Source organism: Arabidopsis thaliana, chromosome 4 (assembly GCF_000001735.4).
Source record: "Arabidopsis thaliana chromosome 4, partial sequence".
NCBI classification, from domain to species: domain Eukaryota; kingdom Viridiplantae; phylum Streptophyta; class Magnoliopsida; order Brassicales; family Brassicaceae; genus Arabidopsis; species Arabidopsis thaliana.
The window spans coordinates 15,013,528-15,035,992 of NC_003075.7; the positions used below are offsets into that span (position 1 = coordinate 15,013,528).

At 37.4% G+C, this 22,465-nt stretch overlaps 7 protein-coding genes, 1 long non-coding RNA gene and 1 other non-coding gene across 11 annotated transcripts; 5 read left to right on the forward strand and 4 right to left on the reverse strand.

Moving 5' to 3' along the window:
* Positions 1 to 1,708: 1,708 nt before the first annotated feature.
* Positions 1,709 to 3,838, reverse strand: AT4G30830 (myosin-like protein (Protein of unknown function, DUF593)). 2 transcript variants are annotated; one of them, NM_001342044.1, is made up of 4 exons: positions 3,585 to 3,838; positions 3,299 to 3,414; positions 2,089 to 3,162; positions 1,709 to 2,002 (listed from the first exon to the last, which is right to left on the reverse strand). In NM_001342044.1, exons 3-4 carry the CDS (start codon positions 3,154 to 3,156, stop codon positions 1,979 to 1,981), a joined length of 1,092 nt encoding a protein of 363 aa, NP_001320094.1. In that variant the 5' UTR covers positions 3,157 to 3,162; positions 3,299 to 3,414; positions 3,585 to 3,838; the 3' UTR covers positions 1,709 to 1,978. The 2 variants fall into 2 exon arrangements, with proteins under 2 accessions (NP_001320094.1, NP_567857.1); NM_119230.3 differs by lacking the exon at positions 3,585 to 3,838 and having other exon boundaries at positions 1,740 to 2,002; positions 3,299 to 3,450.
* A 106-nt stretch (positions 3,839 to 3,944) lies between these two features.
* AT4G30840 (Transducin/WD40 repeat-like superfamily protein) lies at positions 3,945 to 6,244 on the reverse strand. Its single transcript, NM_119231.3, has 5 exons — positions 5,521 to 6,244; positions 5,197 to 5,266; positions 4,612 to 4,837; positions 4,441 to 4,514; positions 3,945 to 4,357 (listed from the first exon to the last, which is right to left on the reverse strand). Exons 1-5 carry the CDS (start codon positions 6,180 to 6,182, stop codon positions 4,304 to 4,306), a joined length of 1,086 nt encoding a protein of 361 aa, NP_567858.1. The 5' UTR covers positions 6,183 to 6,244; the 3' UTR covers positions 3,945 to 4,303.
* A 61-nt stretch (positions 6,245 to 6,305) lies between these two features.
* AT4G30845 (DNA-directed RNA polymerase subunit beta) lies at positions 6,306 to 6,982 on the forward strand. The gene is made up of 2 exons (NM_001085004.3): positions 6,306 to 6,579; positions 6,660 to 6,982. The coding sequence occupies exons 1-2, from the start codon at positions 6,368 to 6,370 to the stop codon at positions 6,790 to 6,792; spliced, it is 345 nt and encodes a 114-aa protein (NP_001078473.1). The 5' UTR covers positions 6,306 to 6,367; the 3' UTR covers positions 6,793 to 6,982.
* Positions 6,655 to 8,978, reverse strand: HHP2 (heptahelical transmembrane protein2). Of its 2 annotated transcripts, NM_202914.1 has the most exons (5): positions 8,525 to 8,918; positions 8,352 to 8,450; positions 8,176 to 8,254; positions 6,912 to 7,684; positions 6,655 to 6,830 (listed from the first exon to the last, which is right to left on the reverse strand). In NM_202914.1, the coding sequence occupies exons 1-4, from the start codon at positions 8,749 to 8,751 to the stop codon at positions 7,013 to 7,015; spliced, it is 1,077 nt and encodes a 358-aa protein (NP_974643.1). In that variant the 5' UTR covers positions 8,752 to 8,918; the 3' UTR covers positions 6,655 to 6,830; positions 6,912 to 7,012. The 2 variants fall into 2 exon arrangements, with proteins under 2 accessions (NP_974643.1, NP_194814.2); NM_119232.3 differs by lacking the exon at positions 6,655 to 6,830 and having other exon boundaries at positions 6,888 to 7,684; positions 8,525 to 8,978.
* Positions 8,979 to 10,916: 1,938 nt separating this feature from the next.
* On the forward strand, positions 10,917 to 14,145 carry SDG4 (SET domain group 4). Its single transcript, NM_119233.2, has 11 exons — positions 10,917 to 11,372; positions 11,683 to 11,829; positions 12,080 to 12,244; positions 12,356 to 12,382; positions 12,559 to 12,673; positions 12,773 to 12,866; positions 12,953 to 13,046; positions 13,133 to 13,211; positions 13,300 to 13,471; positions 13,557 to 13,637; positions 13,735 to 14,145. The coding sequence occupies exons 1-11, from the start codon at positions 11,019 to 11,021 to the stop codon at positions 13,898 to 13,900; spliced, it is 1,494 nt and encodes a 497-aa protein (NP_567859.1). The 5' UTR covers positions 10,917 to 11,018; the 3' UTR covers positions 13,901 to 14,145.
* Positions 14,146 to 14,852: 707 nt separating this feature from the next.
* MUS81 (Restriction endonuclease, type II-like superfamily protein) lies at positions 14,853 to 19,118 on the forward strand. Its single transcript, NM_119234.4, has 15 exons — positions 14,853 to 15,252; positions 15,813 to 15,907; positions 16,004 to 16,082; positions 16,176 to 16,262; positions 16,363 to 16,485; positions 16,587 to 16,815; positions 16,951 to 17,146; positions 17,234 to 17,349; positions 17,454 to 17,584; positions 17,727 to 17,784; positions 17,866 to 18,024; positions 18,118 to 18,197; positions 18,292 to 18,532; positions 18,628 to 18,714; positions 18,830 to 19,118. Exons 1-15 carry the CDS (start codon positions 15,059 to 15,061, stop codon positions 18,932 to 18,934), a joined length of 1,980 nt encoding a protein of 659 aa, NP_194816.2. The 5' UTR covers positions 14,853 to 15,058; the 3' UTR covers positions 18,935 to 19,118.
* A 332-nt stretch (positions 19,119 to 19,450) lies between these two features.
* AT4G30872 lies at positions 19,451 to 19,729 on the reverse strand. Its single transcript, NR_144116.1, has one exon. It is a non-coding gene; the product is annotated as an other RNA (non-coding RNA).
* Positions 19,730 to 20,091: 362 nt separating this feature from the next.
* Positions 20,092 to 20,373, forward strand: AT4G08365. The gene has a single exon (NR_142202.1). It is a non-coding gene; the product is annotated as an other RNA (long non-coding RNA).
* A 1,306-nt stretch (positions 20,374 to 21,679) lies between these two features.
* On the forward strand, positions 21,680 to 22,316 carry AT4G30880 (Bifunctional inhibitor/lipid-transfer protein/seed storage 2S albumin superfamily protein). The gene is made up of 2 exons (NM_119235.2): positions 21,680 to 22,014; positions 22,207 to 22,316. Exons 1-2 carry the CDS (start codon positions 21,702 to 21,704, stop codon positions 22,221 to 22,223), a joined length of 330 nt encoding a protein of 109 aa, NP_194817.2. The 5' UTR covers positions 21,680 to 21,701; the 3' UTR covers positions 22,224 to 22,316.
* Positions 22,317 to 22,465: the final 149 nt, after the last annotated feature.

Here is a 22,465-nt window from a genome sequence, read left to right on the forward strand (position 1 = left end):
GACATGTAAATTGACTGAACGTTTCGTTCTCCTTTAAGCATATAACTCAACCGTAATGTAATTTTATCGAACTTTTCGTCTTTCTTGGAACGTATAACTCAGTCGTGACATGTAAATTGACTGAACCTTTCGTCTTCCCTTAAGCATATAACTCAGCCGTGACATGTAAATTTGTCGCGAAACAATAAGAGATACAACATCTCGTCTAACTTTATCATCGAGCACCAACTTCACAAGTTTGTCGTGCGTTGTTTTCGCATCTATCTGCACAAGTTTACATTCTCTTTCATCAGTGTTAAATATGTATTTGTGTTTCTATACCCAATTCCCGGAAACAACAATTACCAAAACTAGATCAACCATATCGGGAGAAAGATGAAAGAAATTGAAGAAAAATGAGGAAAACGATGAGAAATTATAAGTTCCGGTGATGTGAAAAACTCAGTGAAGAAGACGAATCGAAAAAATTTGACTCTTTTTTTTTGTCTTTTGATGATGCTGACATGGAATGATGACATGGAATATTACAGCCGACGTCGTTTTGAATTGATGAGGTGGCAACTAAGCCACCAAACGAACATTTTATAACTCAGCCATCAAGCAAACCTATAAGTCAGTCGCAACATGAATACTATTACAGTAATTAAAAAAGGAAAAAAAACAAAGTTAAGTCAGCCGTGTAATGTCGTTACTCAACTAACTTAGCCGTAACGTTTTAAAACTCGGCCGTAACTGCATGCTATTATAGTAATTAATCTTTTGCACATAAGTCAGCCGTAACAAGGCTGAGTTATTTAGTAATCGAGCTCTTTACGGCTGATTTATAACACTTGATCATAACTCAGCTGTCACATCATTCCATAACTAAGCCGTCCAAAACTATAACTCGGCCGTGTCGAGGAAATAAGTCAGCCGTTTTCTCATAACTCAGCCATAACGTTGTCTGGGTTATCGTATAACTTCTTATAACTCGGCCAACATTCCTTAACTCAACCATACCGTTGCCTGAGTTATACTGTAACTCAGGCAACATTTTACAACTCAGCCGTAACGTTTGGCTGAGTTATACTCATACTTCGCCGTTTTGTTATGACTCATATATTTTTGACGTAAGTCAGCCGCAACATACCGTAACTCAGCCGGCTGAGTTCATTTAATCCACGTCAGCAAATTCTGACGTGGCAGTGGCATTCCCTGTAATTACGTTTTTTCCGGTAACGTTTAGTAGGGGCACGCTGGGTAATAAAAAAAAGTCGAAAATATAACAGTAATTAAAAAAAGTTCTGTCGTGTTCTGGTAATAACACCTAATTTCTTACCCATCACAGTTAATCTCCCTTCTATCTTTAGGAAAGTAAAGTTCATTGCTCTTTTTTTGTTCTTCAAAGAAAAGCTTACTGTTATTATAAACATTCATCATCTTCATTGCTCTTTCACTCGTCTTCCAAGTTCCAACCTTTCTCTGATGCGTATACGTACGTGAACGTTCCTTAATAGCATAACTCAAAGTCTCAAAAGTTCAAAACGTTTTGAAACCGAAACAAACCTTTGAAGAAGAAGAAACATTAGTACTCGTCGTGTAGCCATATAAGGTGAATAACGAAACTTCTTCGCTAATCTCTTCACCTTCCTCTACGCGTTTTACTTTCACTTTATAAATCCAAATCTCCCTTCAGAAACCTAATCACACAAATCAACCTCTAGTTCTCGTCTTTATAAATTGTTAACCAAGAAAAACAATCTGATCAACAGTGAGTCTTTTGTATTTCTCTTCAATAGATATAATACACACACAAACAAGGAATCCACAAGACGATATTTTTGCTAATTGCCACTCATAAGACAATCTACGTACAATTGTGAGTTTTATACAAAGATTTACAAGTTTCTACTTTAGCCAAACAGAAACAGAACACAATGATAATATACACTCAAAACAAACACCAAAAATTTGCTTGTACCATTCTTTTTTCTTTGTCTCATAGCCAGAAGTAAAGCATTGCCTGTTTCAGTAAACATGCAAAAATATTTGTTAGTAGTAATCAAATACTAACTAAATTTTACAAGTCAAAAATCTGAATGCATATACCTCTTGAACAGAAATAATGGTTGGGTCGACCCAAGGTTGTAAATTCTCCATTGTATTCAAGCTCTTCTTTACGTCAGATGATTGCACAGAACTTAGCTCTTCCTTCACTTCCTTCAGTAGACTAATCTCTTCTTGCTTAATCACTCCACTAGTTTCAGGCTCTGTGTTACTCTTTCCTCGCTCAAGCCTCTCAACTCTCTGTCTCAACCGCTGCAATTCAGCTTGATACTCTGCACGGTTTCTCTTACCGCTTCTATCTCTTGTCTGTTTAGATGGTTTCTTCTCCATCTTTGTCTGCTTTGACACCTTTATCATCATTGTGTCATCAGTCGTCTTACTCAAACCCTTTGCTTCCTTTTTTCTTTCTTGTGTAACTTCTTGAAAGTTTGATGAGCTTGCAAAATCTTCTTCACCCCTAGATTCAGACACTGAAGTCCTGTGCTGATCTCGCATCGAATCTCTAAAGCCTGTTAGCTCTTTCACTTGCTCATTTAGTTTCTTGATCTGCTCCCAATACACATCTAGGGAACTCTTCTGTGACTCCAAGCTCTGCTCGATAACTTCCTTTTCCTCGGGAATCGAAAGATCTGTAACCAATTCTGGAGAAGGTGTTTGAGATCTATCACTCAATGAAAAATCATTCATCTTCAACATATTCTCATCTTGATCATCATCCTCTTGAAGCTTAACATCTAAGCTTTTCAAATCATTAAACCCCAAGCTCAAAAGCTGGCTTCTATAAACTTCCACTTGATAAGCAAGAGCAGTGACTTCAATCTCTTTCTGGTAAATCACATCCTCCAAAAGCGCAAAGGACATTTCAGCATGAGACATTTGCTCTTCGACCATTCTCTTGTACTGATCAGCTTCCATTGCTAGCTCAGCTTTCTCTCCTTGCAGCCTAAGAATCATAGACATGGCCTCGTTCGCTGACGTTTCAGATGCTTCTCTCTCTGCATTTAACTCTTCTTGAAGCCTCTCAATTACTTCTTTGCGCTCATAAAGAGCGATTCTTAGATCATTTGTCTCAGCTCCAGGTATTCTAAAGCTCCGGCTTCGTTCAACCATGTTTCTCTTGAACAGATTTATAGATACATAATGTCAGTAACTGTTACTTCATATAAAACAAGAAAAAAATCGTAAACAGTAAAGTTTTCTTCACCAAAAGATGAGCAGAATCTTAATAAAAGAAGAAAGAATCTCATTGTACCAGGAAAGTTGCAGAAGAATGATTGATGAACTTGCAGATTTTGGGATGAGAGTAGATGACTAATCTAATCTCTTGAACAGAGGAAATGCTTCACGTAGAAGACATGATGAACATTTCTGGTGAATTAACAAAACAATATTTAGACAATCAAAGAGGAAACTATCCAAAAAGGGAATATAATCAATCACAAAAGGCACGCCAGACCAAAACCATTATGATTATGCCAAAATCAAAGTGGACAAAACTACAAAATATATCAGATCATAAACAGGACAAAGTTGTTCACCTTTTCTCAGCATAATATGGAATCAATTTGAGAGTTCGTATCAGAAATTCTCATTAACAAAAACTCCTACAGGAGAACAAAAACGAAAAAAGAAAGGGTCTGTTATCAAAAAGAGTAAAAAATCAAGTAAAATAATGATGATATTCTGGACTATCTTAAGAAAAGAGCTGGAACGTATTGGTGAAATAATAATCTTTGAACGATTAAAGAACTTAATAAGAGCTTAAGTTTTTTGCGTGGGACATGTCTTCTTTTTTGTTTTGTGGTTTGACAAGTTCTTGTTACCAAATTCTAACCTCTTAAAGAATTGAAAAAGAAAACAAAAAGAGAGATTCAAGCTTTTCAACGGCTCATTAGAGGGCCAAGTATTAGCTCCGGTGGGACCTACCGTGGCCGACTTCTTTTTCGCCACGTGTCATAGTTGGGTTTGAGGTTTAACTTGGTGTCGGTATACACACACTACTTATACAGCGACAGAGATTCAGAAGTACAATTCAAGCCAGGATTGCAAATCTTCAAGATCACACTAACTTTAAGATGAATACAAAACTCTGTTTGTGCAGACTGTATTTTAAGATCTTGTTATAATGAAACTTATAAACACATTCCACACCCTCTTCCTTAAACTTGTCTCTCATCATCTATCACTACCTTCCTCAATTTCTTCGTTGTAGCTCGCAGAAGAAAACATAGCATACCGTGCACAGTTCCATATTATACTAAGGCCTTGAGAAAACTGCTATTGATTCCCACTCCAAGCTACATATCACATCCTGCACATTTGTATGTACCAGCTTGAGAAAACACATAATGTAAGTAACTAGTTTGTTGAAACAGACTTAGGTGATGTTTTCACCTGTGGATTTTGCCTGTCGATGTCAAAACTGTTAATGGCACAAGGTTCAGCCAGAAGCTCGATTGGTTCTTCCCCTGAGCAAAATAGCCAGGACAAAAATAAATAGAGGAAACATCAATTTGGTAACTCATACATGAAAGAAGAACAAATGTGGTAGAAAGGCGTAAATACCTTGTTCTATGATACCAAGGATTCCATCTTCAGAGCAGGTCATAACAGGGAGAATCCTTGAGGATGAGACGTTGGATTTTGTGTATGAGTCATACTGAACTTCCCATACCTCACTTTCAGACAGAGGATTGTTTATATTCTCACTTGCTCCAACCCCAGAAAGAACAATGGGTTGCTGTGGCCACCGAAGATCCCAAGCAAATACAGTACCTGAAGAACCTCCTGCCTAAACACACAACAGTATCAAGATATAAAGTTATTAAATCATGCTTGTAAGTTGTGGGGATACTTAAAGCTACACTGAAGTTTTGTGTGCGTATATGTGAGCGACAAGTAAAATGTAAAGGAAAATAGTGACAAGGTGGTTTAATATTCTAAACACAGAAACAAAATGATTCACTTTCATCTCCTAAGAAATATGAAGGAATATTACCAAAGGCTATATACCCAAAAACTTGGTAAAGATTGAGGATCACACTAGGAATTATCATGTTCATCAGTTGATGGGAAAGACGTTTTTCAAACTTCAAACAGATAAGAACTTTAAAAGACATCTAACACATGCGAAGAAGAAAAAACACTTACAATGCAAGTGTGCTTCCGAGATGGATGAATGTCAATGGAGTGGACAATTGCAGAAGTTTTGCCTTGAAACCTGCAATGTTATAATCAGAATAGACACAGTAGGATAGGCATGCTTCTTATATAGACTATTAACTCAAAGGATCTACCGTTCCCATTCTTAGTTCTACTTGCTAAACAGCTCACCAAATCAAATATTACGAGTGTGTTCTAAAGCCAAACGCACAAACTTTCAAGTTCCATATCATCGAAGAGCAAACATGCCAGGAATTCAAAACCAGATTGAACTAGCATTTATTCAATCATTAAACAGAGTTAAGAACTCACCAGTTCCCTTTGAGTTGTGAAACAGCTTCACCAGACTTCCTCTGATCCCACAATTGCAAACCAAAACCATATCCTCCAGTAACAAACTCAGTCGGAGAAGCCCATTTCACAGCTCTATAAGCCACCAATCCATTCCCATCAAAGACCTTTCTATACCTTAAACCTTCACCATTCACAATCTTCACTACATTCACTCTCCCATCTTCACCAACAGTAACACATTCTCCTCCCTCTCTCCAATCCACACCTTCCACGCGTCCCACATGAAACCTCTCCCCTTCCGCCGCGTAAAACTCTTCAATCGCAGCTCCTTCCACCAAATCAATCATCAGAACGTGAAGAGAACCAGAAGACGTAGCTGCTGAAACCATTGGTTTGAATGAACCGCCACCACCGCCGTTTCCCGCGACTTCTAGAGACGAAACGCGAGAAGGTGAAGTCCATGAAGATAACGACTCGATTAACGGGTTCGTGTTGTGATTCCCTCTAGGGTTTGGGTCGAGCGATTGGATCTCGATTGATGAAGAATCACAATCCGCGTCATAGGACGCTGTTGCGAAGAAACGATTCAAAGCAGAAGCTTGTGGAAGCCATCTAACTCCATCGACATACTTCGATTGTGGAATCCTATGGACTTGGAACGAATCCTGCATCATCTCCATAGCTCCAGAGGTTTTCTAGGGTTTTAGCCGAGCTAAACGAGAACAATGGTGGGAAAAATTAGAAGCTTCAGAATTTCAAGTTAAATTACCTAAGCACCCTCAGTCTTTAGCTGTATTAGAAAAAAAAAACATTACCCTTATCAACATGTAAAGTCTGATAATCTCTCATTCCGGGAAAAGTGAAAATGCTGACCTTACAACACAGTAGCTTCGTCTCATTCTGTCCTAACGACAACAAACTCCGAAGCTTTGCTAATGGCGTCACGATAATGTCGAAAAGGAGAGACTTTTCAGAGAAATCAAACGAAGAACGACCCATCTTGCGAATCAAAGTCCCCAACACAATCGTCGCTCGATCTGCGATCGCTGTTCTGAGTTTGGGATTCATCGATGCTGGGTAAGATTTTTAGCACTCAAAGAGCGAGAATTGCAGAGTTATTTAATACTTATAGTATAGTGTTCTTAAAATCTCTTCAGGTATAGTGGTGATTGGTCAAGAATAGGTGTGATCTCCAAAGAAACAGAGGAATTGTTGAAGATTGCTGCTTTTCTTGTTGTTCCTCTCTGTATCTTCCTCGCCCTTTCATTTTCCAATGATTCAACTGATTAGAGGTTCCTTGATTCCTTCTATATATAGCTCTGCTTTATCTTTCAGAAAGAATCAATTAGATTAGATCTTTGTATCATGAAGCTTGAACAATACTTGTAGGAAATTGAGTTTTTGTTTACTTTTGAATATCTTGGATGGTACATTGCGTCTTCTATGGGGACAAACATACATTGATACATTGAATGAAGTATTACTAAATGTTTTACAATGTGTTTTCGAGTTAAAAGGCACAAGAAGGAGAAGCCCGTCGAAAATCCATGATAAGAAGACTGGCAACACTATGAGCAAGAGCTCCTAAGACTACAAACACATGGAATATCTGATGGCTATGTCCTGCAATATCAAAAGCCCCAGGCTTCCATCTTTCAGGTATGCGGGTAACATAAAACGCTGCTCCTGTTGCATACAACACAGCCATCGCAAGTTCATATACGAGAGCTATAAGCACGTTTGGGTGATCCTTATGAAGGTAAAGCACATGTGTGGCTGGTATTACGCCAGAAAATCCCATTGTTAGGAACAGAGCTGCTCTGAAAGATCTGAAACGTGGAGCTGAGAGTGATGGAGAGAGGAGAGTGAAGATGGCGAGGAGACCGAGGATTGAGATCGATGAGAGGTAGAAGAGTCGCCAGTAAGTGTGGCATGAGAATGCATAGTAGATAGGTGCGAAGAATGAACAGACGATCATGAGGGAGATTCCAGCGTAGTCTAGACGCCAGAAGAAGAGGTTGAACCGTCTGGAGTGACAGGCGAAGAGGTGTGACATGGAACTGCAGATCAAGCAGCCCATTGCTCCGGTCAAGAACACAAGCCATGGCCATTTCGGAATGGCTTCGTAGTTAACATCTCCTTGAGAATTCAGGAGCGAGCGAGTGTGTGTCACGTTTAAGTCCTGCCAGTAGACACCACCAAATCATAAGTTTATGTTGACAAAAAAACAGCCTTTCTTTTCTTAAACCCGTTGAAAAAATCATGTTAGTTGGAAAGTTAGGTGAGCACAAAGAAAATCTACAGAAAACTAAAGTGAGAGAAACATCAAATAGTTGGGGCAGGTTACAAGATTTATGCTAAACTAAACAAATCCAATCATAAAGTTTGTTCCTTAATTTCGGTAGGAAATCACGTGATTTCAAAGTAGGTGAGCATAAAGAGCAAGTCTAGAGAAACTGAAGTATCCATAAAAACCAAAGTTAAAAACAGAAAGATAGAAAAAATCCAAAGAGAACATGACATGGTGGGTGAAAGTTACCATTTAGCACTACTGCTAATTGCAATCAGCACACAACAAAAATGGGATTTGTTATTTGAAAGCACTTATGTTGCATGTCTACTACTTAAATTAGAATAAACAATGTCACAGAATAAAAAAGGAAGAATCTTTACGTGATGCAGAGTTTGATCGCTGGAGAAGTAAACATCTTTTGACATTGCCATTGACGGCCATGGCCAGCGAATTGTTGCTCTGTCATTAGGACCCACAAATCCCCCAAAAAGATTGAAATTTGTTTAATTTTCCTCAAAACAAAAAATGACGATTTTGACCTCGAGATTTTTCTTACCCGGAGAGAAGGCTAACAAAGCCGGCGAGGCCAAGCTCCGTCGTCTCCATTGAACTCACAACCATCATCCAAGTAAATATCGCAAATCCACACAAATGCCTGCCAAATTTCAAAACCCCGTTTACAAATTTTCAACCAAGGGAAAAAAAAATCAGAAGAAAACGAAAACATACGTCCAGATGTTGAGAGTCTCATTGTGCCATGAGAAAGCGCTGAGGAAAGTTTCTTTGATTGACCACTCACATCGATAATGATTGTGTATGAACTCGTTATCTTTCAAATACCTAGGTAACTCCTCGAACTTCATCAATCTCTTCTCAGATCTCTTCTTTTCGCCGGAATCCATACCTTTACCATTTCTTATCTTCGTAGATTCCTTCACCGTTCTCCGTTTCTGCATGATTCCCCTCCCTCTCTCGCACAGCTCGTCGGGGGGAAAAGGAGGAGAAATCTAGCTACGAAATTGAACTCCGGCGAATCACCCACCACCGTAGATTTCTCTCTTCTTCTTTTTATTTTCAGTATTTGAGAATCTGATTTGTTTTTTTTCGATCTTCGTGGTATGCTTCGTCGCCTACTTATACGGAGATGAAACCTCTTTGAATTTTAAAAACGAGCAAGCTTCGTGACTTTTATCTACGTAGCGTCTTTGACCGGTCTTTTTTACACGTGTCTCTTCCTTATTAGTATGTTAGTTTCGCCTTAGTGTGAGGGAGGATACACCTGATTATTTTTACCCGCCGTGTCAATTTGAAACAAATATTAAAGTTACAGTTGGAAGGTGAGAAATGCAGAATTTGTGGGTCTCTGTTTAAACCTATAGTCTATAATTATTAAATCGAGAACTTTGTTTTTACCCCTCAAGATTTTTTTGTTGCCTGACCCTTAATAACATTGTTGAGTAACTAAAACATATATTTTCGTTTCATTTATACGTTTCCTAAATGATTTGATAATATGGGGAGTGTTGATCAAAACAGATTAAACGAACGAGGTAAATTGAAAGAGTAGGTAACTTTTTATTGGCTTTATGGCATAAGATTCTCCAAGGAGGGTTGATTCATAAGACAAGACAACACGTACATACATATCTATATTTAATTGGTATGAACATGGATTATGTTATTGATTTATTTAAAACGCGTCAAACAATTGGATATAATAATTAAAAACTGAATGAATGGTTCGCTTACCAAAGCAAAATATAGTTGGCCCAGAATTCGATGTTGGCATGTTACGACTACATTGCTACATTGTTATCATCAATGTTTCAGATTATTTTTAATTTGTACTTTCATAGTAATTCACCGCAATGAACGATGAGGAACCATCGAATCGGACTAAACGAGGGTAACAAATTTTGAGTAGTAAAGTGTAGTAACAACAAATGAGTGAACAAAAATCGAATGGAACCGTACGAATATAGTAATAATTTTTGTTGTTCGCCTGCTGAATCTCAAATGATAACCTTTAGGATCTTTTTAGCAAATGATAATCAGTTTGTAATCTAGATTTATTTGGAGTTCTTCATTTTAAAATCAAGATAACGTGGATCCGGTTTGATCCGGTCTAATTCAAATTTCATAATATAAATACAAGAATATTTCAACATTAGCCTAAAAATACATTAAAGAAAAGAGTGTAGTATTTTCAAAAGATTTGTTGTATATCATACAAAATGAATGTATATTGTTTTGTGTATAATTATATACAAAGTTGTCGTGAAGTGAACATATATTCTAGTTTGCTTAGTTGGTCCGTTTTTCATCTAAATCGATTCTTAGACGCCATAATTTCTTGCTAAGAGGATTAAGTATAAACTATGTGTACATGGATGAGTAAATTCTTTGGATTATTTAACGATTACTCATTATCTTTGTAAAGTGTATAAAGAAAGGTGAGTATTGCGTGGTGAACTGTGGAAACCTAGACTCAAAGATCAATACTTTATTAGATTTTGTTGCTAAATATGGTCTAACAAAGCAATTTACGCTAGGTATTTTGTTTGAGTATAGTAATCAAATGAAAACTGAATTATCGAAATTTAGACAATAGACACTAACGAAATGAAAAAAAAAAACGAAATTAAGATGTTATACAAACTGATTAATCCATTTATCTTTCACTAGATGAAATCATAGATCATTTTTCGTGAGTCTGTAAAGATGTATGATAAAAAAAAGAGAGTAATTAATTAAAACATACCTAGAAAGCATATAATTTGATTTAAGTTGTGACATAACGAACCTAAAATGACATGTAAACATATCCAAAAACGAAAACGAAATATCTTGTTTATAACTAACAAACCGAACACTGATCAATACGATATACTTTCAAATCATGATTTGATTAATTTTAGCTATTTGTTCAGTTCCGTTTTGGGAACCGGCATTAATCATTGCGTGTAGCACTGTTATTGGTAGATATGAATGTGGGGGATTTTAGTTGGTAAAGAAATTTAACTAGCAGAAAAAATGTTTGGGGGCAATTAAAACAATATTTAAAATACAAGGACCTTTTTGTATAATATTTTAGGACAAATCTCCCGCCTTAAATTCCCTCCATATTTTTTCATGTCTCTTCGCTTTTCGCCTACCCAACAAAGACAAAACGTAACTGTCTTCTTCTTCTTACTCTTCCATCTTTTGTACTTTCGAGTTTAGGATGTTAGATCTGGGAAACATGTCTATGTCTGCATCTGTTGCTCTCACTTGTTGCCCTTCTTTTCTTCCGGCGGCTTCAGGCCCTGAATTAGCCAAATCTATCAATTCCCCGGAAAATCTAGCCGGAGAATGCAATGGGAAACATTTACCAATGATTCCACCGGAGGAAGAGGTCAAGGACATTAAAATTGCTAATGGAGTCACTGCTTTTACCCGGAAACAGAATCCGTCTGACAGAGTCAAGAAAGGGTTTGTCTTGGATGATCATGTGAAGGATTGGGTCAAGAGAAGAGTGGCTTCTGGTGTTTCAGAGTCGACATGTTTCCTTCCTTTTCTTGTTGGTGCCAAGAAAATGGTATGTTGTTTGTTATGTCAAATTAATGACTTGTGAAGTTTTTAGATTTATTGACATATAGACTACATGGGATTTGGATTTTAGGATATACATAATATCTTGAGTTATGAAGTTTGTTTGAAGTATATTGCATCTGTGAATTGAATTCATCACCTTTTTTTGGCTTTAGTGATGTCCGTGTAAGATCTCATATTCATTTAGATATTGTTTGACTACTAGTTTACTTTTAAAGTCATTCGAATCTTCAAGTCAATTAGTGACTAAGTTATTAGATTTATTGACATAATGACTATATGGGATTTGGTGTCAGGTTGATTGTCTTGTTTGCCATAAGCCGGTGTACCCGGGGGAAGACTTATCGTGTTCTGTTCGCGGCTGCCAAGGCGCTTATCACTCGCTTTGTGCGAAAGAAAGTCTTGGTTTTTCTAAGTCAAGCAAATTTAAATGCCCTCAACATGTAAGATCCTCATTTATTGTTTAGAACTAAGGAAGATTTCTCTTCATTTTTATTGGCTGGCTTTGTATTCAATGAAGCAAATCATATTTTGTTGCTCTTATTTTTGGTAGAAATGCTCAGAGAGACGATAGGCCATCAAATAGGATATACTTAACAGTTAGTTCTAAGTAATAGTGTTTAGGTAGGGAATTGAAATGGATTATTTTGATTGTGTGGTATCATTCAGTTTCTGATAGAATGGAGTATGCAGGAGTGCTTTGTCTGCAAGCAAAGAACACAATGGCGGTGTGTTAAGTGTCCAATGGCTGCTCATGATAAACATTCTCCATGGTCAAAAGAAATACTTCACTTAAAAGACCAACCAGGAAGAGCAGTTTGTTGGAGGCATCCAACTGATTGGCGGCTAGACACAAAGGTTGATTTTTTAGTTTACCGCTTTCATAAGATACTTCTTGAAGCTTCTTACGATTTGTACTTTCATAGAGTTTTACTCACAGGACTGACAAAATCTCTGTTGATTGAGCAGCATGCAGTTGCACAGAGTGAGATTGAGGTCAGTGTTTCTTTGCCACGTGCCAAATGTGACTGTAGTAAAGGAAACTAATTCTTACATAGACTTGCCGCTCGAAAATCAAAAAGAGGGAAGAGATTTGAAAGCTGGATATTTTGTTTTTATCTTACACAATTTCAAGAGCTAGGCACTGAATGTTTATCTACTTTCTTATTCAGGAAGTCTTTTGCCAGTTGCCTTTGCCATATGTGGAAGAGGAGTTTAAGATTGACTTAGCATGGAAAGATTCTGTTGTGAAGGAAGATCCGCCTTCTTATGTGCACATTAGACGCAGTATCCTTTATAGTTTCCACATTCAATATTTCTGCCTTAAAAGTACATAATTCTCATTTTTTCACAACATTAGTGTGTCTTTTCCTTGACTGAGTTAAGATATTTACCTCGTTAAGAAAAAGCGTGATAATGCTAATGATGGTGTTGGGTGCACAAATTGTGGCCCTAATTGCGATAGAAGCTGTGTTTGCAGGTATATTTGTTAATTAACCAAACAAATTTTCTCTGTTAACATTCATTTCGTTTTGAATAGTTTCCGTTTTGAAAAATTTCTCTCAGGGTTCAATGCATAAGCTGTTCAAAGGGATGCAGCTGTCCTGAAAGTTGTGGAAACAGACCATTCCGCAAAGAGAAAAAGATCAAAATTGTTAAGGTAAAACTAGTCTCTAGTTTATGATTCTTGCATTACACTCTTCTTGTGTTTTTTTATCTTGACATGTCATGTTATTGGTTTTACAGACTGAACATTGCGGTTGGGGAGTTGAGGCAGCAGAATCAATCAACAAAGAGGACTTCATTGTCGAATACATTGGTGAAGGTAAACTATCTTGATTTGGTCTTTGAGCCTTATGTTTGTGGTGGAAAGCGACAGAGTTTTTAGTGATTTGTTTTCACTCTATCCACAGTGATTAGTGATGCTCAATGTGAGCAAAGGCTTTGGGATATGAAACACAAAGGCATGAAAGACTTTTACATGTGTGAGATTCAAAAAGACTTCACGATTGATGCTACCTTCAAAGGGAACGCCTCTCGGTTTCTGAACCACAGTTGCAACCCAAACTGTGTATTGGAAAAGTGGTAAAGCATATATTATTTCATATAAATATGTCGATGATGCTCGAGTAAGAGAGCATGAGTCAGTTTGATTATTTTGTTCTAACAGGCAAGTTGAAGGTGAGACCCGTGTGGGTGTCTTTGCAGCTCGTCAAATAGAAGCAGGAGAGCCACTTACATATGACTACAGGTCAAGTTCTTGACCATTTGTTTCTTTTATGTGCTTATAATTAGCCTAAGTAATCTGAGATTCTGATATATTAGCTTCTCTCTTTGTGTAATGGCAGATTTGTGCAGTTTGGTCCTGAAGTAAAGTGCAATTGTGGTTCTGAAAACTGTCAAGGTTATCTTGGGACAAAGAGGAAAGAACCAAACTGTTTGGTTGTATCTTGGGGAGCAAAACGCAGAAGATTGTTTCACCGACCTATAGCCCGTAAACCGCAGCAAGATTAGCTGCAAAATATCTATAAACAATGTGCTTTGATAGTTTGTCTGTTGTCGTTATCTAGTAATCTCTGTGGAGATATAGAACCAATCGTGCTTGTAACCGAAGCTTAGGCCCACAATTGTATAACTGCTAGCTGAAGCCACGGGATAGACCGGTCGGTTATACCATACATTCTTTCAGTTCCATTACAACACAATTATTATTTAACCCTTGTCAAATTTGAATCTGATTTAAGAAAATACATTCCCTTAAAAAAAACTATCTAAAGATCTCGCACTATCATGGCAGAAAATTCGACAGAACAAATTTTTTGATATAACCAAACAGAAGAAAACAAATTATATAAAGACTACAATCATATTACAAAATCGCTATAGCAATCTAAGTATCAAGTTTCATCATGTGACTGGTTTCGCTCTGCCTTGAGCTCATCAGGTGATCGAGTTTCAGATCACGACCAGTTGATTAAGGGTCGGCCTAGTCCCCTTTTTTTGTTTTTATTACAGAAAATACAAAAGTTACAGAGAATACAAGGTCGGGTTGCAGATCACGACGTTACGGATCATCGTGGAATGTGGGTAGAAAGACTCATAAGACTCCATGAATTCGATATGTACCTCAATGGTGCGAGGATCAGGTTTCGGGATACGTCTTTGTTGTTGTTGAAGTTTCTCGACTTTGTTGTTTGATGAAAATATGAAATTAATGTATTATTGATAGATAAGTAAACAACAAAATAGTAAAACCCAAAGATGAACCAAGTGACAAATTGTGACAACTACATGGTAGCTATCCTAATTATCGAACATAAATTTTTCATCAAAAGTCTTTAACGAACCAAGTGAATGACATGTTTCAAAGTCGAATACTAATTATTGTACTGGTTTAAAAGATTTGTTCCAAATTGATATGATTTAAACCAGAAGTCTCCGTATGAAACGGAGACTTACTCTTCGGCAAGAGAAGGTTTTAGTCAAAATCCCCATTTTTTAAAAATTCTCAACAAAACGCCTAAAAACTGAAAGTGCTTATTCCTCTTCTCCGGCGAACCAAAGATCAAACCTTTGCGAGAGAATTTCCCTCTTTTTCGGCAACGAGTATATCCAATCAGCAAGGAATTTTATGATCGCTTGATAAATTGAAACTATTTGGAGTGGGTAGTGATGGATGACGAGAGACGGGTACTGTGCCCTGAGAACCGAGGTTTAGCGGCTTATGTGTTGCAGAAGAAGCAAGAATACGCAGAAAAGCCCAAAGGCTTGTCGGAAAATCTGGAGAGGACATTTGTTAAGGGGTATAGGAGTGTCTGCGACGCCAAGGATCCCATTAACACACTCAAAGACTTGTCGCAGATCAAGTATGTTTCTTGCTTTCTTTCGCTCCTCTTTTCTCCTATGGAATTTGGTTTTCTACTCTTCTTATTGGGATATGGGTTATTGGGTCATTGGTTTCTTGTTTGAGGTGCCCTTTTTTCGCAATGGTGGAAAAAGATGTGACCTTTTTGTGTTTCTGGTTCGAAATTCTCCCCCTTTTCAGTATTGAGTGAATGGTGGAATGAATTTAGCGACTAAGAAAGTAATAAGATGCTCCTCGGTATATCAATTGTATCTTTATTACCTACAGTTCACATACGTTTTTGGTTCCCGTTAATTCAGGCTTTGGCTAAGGGTTTGTGTTTGTTTTATCTGAAGTTGAAGTCATGTAGATAAAATTAGACAATATGCGTGTTTCTTATCCTTGTGAAATCAGTGAATCTGATAGTGAGTGGTTTCTTTGTTTCAAGGGCAAGTGTTTGTTTATATTCATTTTAGTTTCTTAAGCCTTTTTAAATGCAAAGCTGATCTGATTGTGAGTGGTTTTAATTTTTTGGGTGGCTTTGCTTCTATCCAACCAAGTGTCTGTTTCTTGATTGCATAGGGGCTTTGGCAAGTGGATGGTTAAGCTCATGAAAGGATATTTTGATACTGCTGTTGAAAGTTCTGAGCAAGAAGATTTACCTGATAATCGTGCTGGTAGTGGTGTTGGGCTGTTGGCTGTATCTATATCACATTGTACACATGTATTATCAATGTAATGTCTTTATGTATGCTGATTTTTAACCTGTCCAGGGAAAAAGGCCAATGGAAAAAAACGGTACATTCCGCAAAGAAATTCAGTGGGATATGCATTACTAATAACGTTGCACAGGTTAGTTACATGTTTATGTTACTCACAAAATACTCTTTCTTTCCCCTCTGTAAACCCTTCTTCAGTACCGTTTTTGTTTTTTCGTGTTACCAGAAGGACTACAAATGGGAAAGAATTCATGCGTAAACAAGAGCTTATTGATGCTGCTGACGCGAATGGGCTATCACACGCTCCTGTTGGGTATGAATCAATCGTGATGTTCCCAGTTTCTAATATATTGGTTTTGTACCCAACCTCTGCTGTATGTCTTATTCTTCCATTTCGTGTGAGTTTTGACTAGGCCAGAGAAAGGGAAAGGGAAAGCAGGACTTGGACACTCTAAGAGGGAGTGGTATAGTGGATGGAGCTGCATGACCACTCTTATACAGAAGGGATTAGTGGTGAAATCTAGCAACCCAGCAAAGTAAAAGCTCTTATCTGAAACTCTGCCTTATGGTGCCCTTGACTTGTATTTTTTGTGAAGAAGTAGAACTTATCTTGAGACTTCATTGTTTCTTATCTTAGGTACATGCTGACAGTTGAAGGTCGGGAAGTTGCAAATGAGTGTATCCTGCGATCTGGATTACCTGATTCAGTTGATATCTTATCTGTTGATGAAATGGATCCTACACCGCAAGCAAAGAAAACACCTAATCAAAATCCCACCTGTTCGTTTACCATGAGAGAAGAACTTCCATATGTCGATCCAAGATGTAGGGCACAATCAGCCATTCCAAGCGATATTCTTGAAAAGGTACTCCATCATAATGTTATTTGGACCTTTAATTCTTCTTATACGGTGTTGATTGGTTTAAAATTATGGGGGCGAGGTGACATCTTTTTCTCCAGTATTAATTTTTTGTTTAAAATTATTGGTTTTCTTCAACAGTTTACTCCGTTTGGTTATTCGAAGGAACAAGTCGTTGCTGCATTCAGAGAGGTTTCAGATGGATCTGGGGACAAAGATCCATCAACTCTCTGGCTCTCTGTAATGTGCCATCTTCGTCAAGCAGAGGTTTATAATTCCTGTCCGGACTCGAGAAATAGTAAAAAGGATTCATCAGGACCTTTTAAATCACAAATTCGTACGGTCTTTATGATATACTGTGCTTAGTGCTGTGTTTGTGAAAAGTTGCATGTTTCATCTTATGAAGTCTTAGCTACAAATACAGGTCAAGTTGATCTTGAGGGATCTCGTGCTAAGAAGTTCCGCTCTTGCAATGATGGATCCACCTTAAATCCATGTTCATCAGGTTCAAGTCATGCTGTGAAAGCCTGCTCATCTTCTGTATGTAACCATTTGAGTTCAGTAGATTATTAGCTATATATTATAATGATCAGTAGTTGCTAATCAGCTTTCATTGTTCTTTATTGGGCGTCCTGGTTATATAGTTGGCATCAGATGGAACCAAAGGAATAACAAATATTCCACGCCTCCCTCCTCTTCAATTTGGAGAAACGTTTGAGGAAGCATATGATGTGATCTTGATACTGGATGATCGAGAAAAGTTTGCCACCAAAGGGTTTGTGGAAAATTTTATCTTACGCTACTCTTTTATTTATTTAATTATTTTGAGGTTTCTTATGGTTTGGTTATGAAAGTGTGATAGTAGCCTAGCTACCATATTGTTAATGAACACTAATCCATACCTTCTTATTTCACAGATCACGATCCAGGAATATAGTTGAAAACATATGCTCTGAATTCAACATCAAGATTGAGGTTTGCATTTGATTTCTTGGATAGATGTCAACAGATTCGGAATTACGGAGAATAATTGGAAAATTTGTGTTGAATCTGTAGGTTAGACGATTACCAGTCGGGGATTGTATATGGATTGCTCGGCATAAGTACCTTGAGACTGAATATGTTCTAGACTTTATTGCTGAGAGGAAGAACGTTGATGATATGCGCTCATCAATTAGAGATAATCGCTACAGAGACCAAAAACTTAGACTTCAGGTGTGTGTACTCTCAACTCCTAAGTTTTTGACTTGCTCCATCTTTTGTTGATGGTTGTTTCTTATTGTTTTCTTAAAATGAAAATCTAAATAGAGATCGGGATTCAAGAAGCTCATATACATTCTTGAAGGGGATCCAAACCATTCTGATGCAGCAGAAAGCATTAAAACAGCGTAAGATTATCTTTATAACGCAATATTTTGATTGGTTGTGCATTTTTCGTTGAGATTTGGAACCAAACTTGTCATCCTTTGTATGTGCTTCTAGTTGTTTCACGACAGAGATTCTGGAGGGATTTGATGTGCTGAGGACACACGGGCTGGGTGAGACGCTAAGAAAATACGGCTACCTCACGAAATCAATATATCAATACTACAAGTTACGGGTGAATGATAATGACCAGAGCAAAGGCGCAGCCTCATGTCCTTCTTTTGATAGTTTTGTCAAAAGGTGTCAAGACCTTGATAAAATGACAATCAGCGATGTATTTGCCATTCAGCTAATGCAGGTACGAGTCCTGCTAAGCCTTATTTGGTTCTTATATGTGAGGATCCAATTCGACTGATAAGTTCTCTGCAACTTTTCCAAAACCTTCTGTTGCAGGTCCCGCAGGTAACGGAGGAAATTGCCATAGCGGTTCTTGATATGTACCCAACGCTTTTGTCTCTTGCTTCTGCCTATTCTCATCTAGTAAGAATTATTGCCTTTTCCTAAGATCTCGAAATCCTTGTACTTCTTCTTTAGGAGGAAACTGTTGACCTTCTAGTCTGACTTGAACTAAAACAATCTCTGCGCTGTTTTGAAGGAAGCAGATGTCTCGGCGCAAGAAGAGATGTTGAGAAATAGAAGCAACAATGTAATATGTGCATCAGCTAGTAAGAATATATTCAAGTTAGTTTGGGGTGAATGACTTCTATTCTAGTGTGTGTCCCTTTGACCTTTGTCTAGAGAGAGAGAGAGAGATCTGAAACTGATGAAGTGCATATGTATAATAAGCCATGTGTTGTTTTTTTAGATTTTCTGCTTGTAACTGAAGCTTAGGCTCGCCAATTGTATAACTTCAATGTTTCAATGTTTTGTTTTACGTTACTTCACCTAATCTTACTAGACAAAAACGTCGTGACAAATTGAACTCCATGATTCTATCTAATATAAACTCCCCAAACAAGAGGGAAAAACAAAAAGGTAAACCATAAAATTTCGAACCTCGTCCATAAACTATATTGAAACTGTACTAACTTGCCGGTATATTCTTTTTATTTATTCTAAGTATCAAGAATCATCATGTGACTGGTTTCGCTCTACCTTGAGCTCATCAGGTGATCGGGTTTCAGATCACGACCAGTTGTTTAAGGGTCGGCCTAGTCCCCTTTTTTGTTTTTGTTACAGAAAAATACAAAAGTTACAGAGAATACAAGGTCGGGTTTTAGATCACGACGTGACGGATCATCGTGGAATGTGGGTAGAAAGACTCATAAGACTCCATGAGTTCGATATGTGCCTCAATGGTGCGAGGATCAGGATTCGAGATACGTTTTTGTTGTTGTTGAAGTTTCTCGACTTTGTGAGTCGGAAGATCAGGTTGTTGAAGTTTCTCGACTTTGTGAGTCAGAAGATCAGGACTAATGAGACGAACACGTGCCTCACAAGCCAAAGAACAGAACAAGATCAAAAGAATGATGATTGTTGCTGAAGCTTTCACCATAGTTGTGAATCAAAAGAGACAGACTCGTTAGGGTTTATGGTGTAATAGATCGAGATTTGATTGTGAAGAAAGAGTTTGTGCTTATTAGGTCTTTATATATAGAGGAGGAGAATCGGTGATAAGGTTTTTCCTATTTGTATTTGTATTTGTATATATCTTTTTAAACTTATCGATCAATAAAAAAAAAAGGAAATAATCAACTTCTCTCAGCCGTTACTTGTTCCACACGTCAATAGTCCCATCATGGAATTCGTATGATGAATGATGATGAGTTAAAGCCAAAACACAATGATCTCAAGATAGTCTCTATTGTTTCTTGTTTTTTTAGGGAACAGATTTGGATCCAAGTATATATCTCCCATATAGACGAAGCCTCTATCGCCCGTCTAGACTACTTGCAAGGCGACTAGAGGTATCAATGTATCATTGCATAACTTTCCCCTAACATACCAACAATTTTCTTGGTAAACATATCAATAGGCAGCCCACCAATCATATAGCTTCTCCACATGGACACTAGGAGTGATCTTCTATGGGTACAGGTCCATCCTTGCAACACTTTGCCTCCAATTTTTGTCCTTTTTAGTTTACGCCTTACCTCCAACTCTTCTCTTTTTTAGGACTCAGTTTACGCCTTGCCACTAATTCTTTTTTTTGTACTCTCATGTTTGTTCTGTTCACATTTGGAAATTGCTTTGGCGGCTTTTTTGGGTAATAATAGAACACAACTCCAACAAGAGCTGAATTTGACTCTAATAACAAAGAATCAAACCCCTTATTTCTGCATATCAGTGGCTAAGACCTAGAAATTAAGATTCTACTACAGTAACTTCCAAGAAATGCTAATTTGAGTCAGATTTAACATACATGAATCGATTGACTAAGCCAATTTCCAAAGAAAACTCAATGCATCAAGAGAAAGTAAGAAAAATCTGACATCGATGAAACAATCGTGAAAGAGGAGCCGGATGAGAGACGGCGCGATACTTAGTTTGGCCTTGTAGATTTCTCGGATTGCTTTACCAACGGTTACCTTCGCGTTAGGGCAAGTATCTCGATAGAAATAGTCTTGCAGAGGCCATTCATTGACTTTATCTTCGGAGATTGACACGTAAAGGGACTCATGGAAAGAGATTTTCTTGGGAACCAATTCGACGGTTCGATTTTCCGGTGAATCTGCGGTGGAACGGAGAACCCTCACGACGTCAAAACCGTAAAGCTCGACGCAAATGCTGAGCGCGATTACAAAGCAAGTAAGAAACGCGATTTTGTATTCTCCAAGATTTTTTATGCGATTACAAAGCAAGTAATAGCGATTTTGTATTATGATTATTGTAGTATTTATAGAATTTGTTTTGTTCTGTTTGGTTATATCAAATAATTTGTTCTGTCATGAGAGTGCGAGATCTTTATATACAGTTTTGATGAAGTTAATAGCAATGATAAAGATTCGAAGCGCCTCTCTTTATTTTCTTTCTTCAGTTAAATTAAAAGTTGTAGATTTGTTTTACTAAATTTAAAGGAATGTATTTTCTTGAATAACAGGGAGAATCCAAAGTAAGAAACATATCATTCACTTGGTACAATAAATACTTTTGAAGAAAATTGATATGTTTTGATAATTAAAATAGCTTGTCCCTTTGGTTCATCTTTGGATTTGTTTGTCGTTTACTTATCTATCAATAGTACATTAATTTCATAACATATAAGTTTCATGCATTGGCTGCCATGTAGTTGTAGTTACGAGGAAACATCTTCAGAATCTCTTAGAAAAATTCAAGTCTTTTGTCACATGAAACCAATTGGAAAAATCAAACTAATTAAGTCTCATCATAAAAGAAAGAAAAAAAAGAAGAAGATAACCTCGCATGCAACACAAACCCTTAAAACCTCCAAAGCCACTATATAAGACCCCTAAACAACTTCTCTTCAACCAAAAACTCAAAGATACTCTCACTAGATTCAAACTAAAATGGTGATCGGTTCTCGTGCTTTGATTGGTCTAACAATGATCCTTGTGATCTCAGGAACACTACCAGTTCCAGGGCAAGGAACGTGCCAAGGAGACATCGAAGGTCTGATGAAAGAATGCGCCGTCTACGTGCAGCGTCCAGGCCCAAAGGTAAACCCGTCCGAAGCGTGCTGCAGAGTGGTTAAGAGATCAGACATCCCTTGCGCATGTGGCCGTATCACAGCTTCGGTGCAACAAATGATAGACATGGATAAGGTTGTTCATGTCACTGCCTTTTGTGGGAAGCCTCTCGCTCATGGTACCAAGTGTGGAAGTAAGTCTATATATATATTAAGAAGTTTTCTTCTTTTATGATTTTAATCTTGTAAAAATTGAAGGTCTCGCTAGAGCTATGTTGTGATTGTTTGTATTTTGCAAAAAAAATATTACAAAACTTGTAAATCTTTGATACATTTTTTTGTATTAACATGATGATCGTAATGTTTTGATGTTCCTAATGTGGCAGGTTACGTTGTGCCATGAGATTTGGGACCAGAACTTGAGAGCTAAGGGTTTGAAATGTACTCTTGTAATCTCTAATATGTTGAATGAAATAAATTTATTTTCCTTGTTTAAGATTCGAAAGAGGAAAACTTTATCACTAAACCATGATTTTGAGTAAACAACCAGATTTCTAAACCATGATTTAGATTAATTAACCGGCTCTCTAAACTATGATCTAGAATAATTAACTGGATCACTAACCAAGGATCCAGAGTACTTAT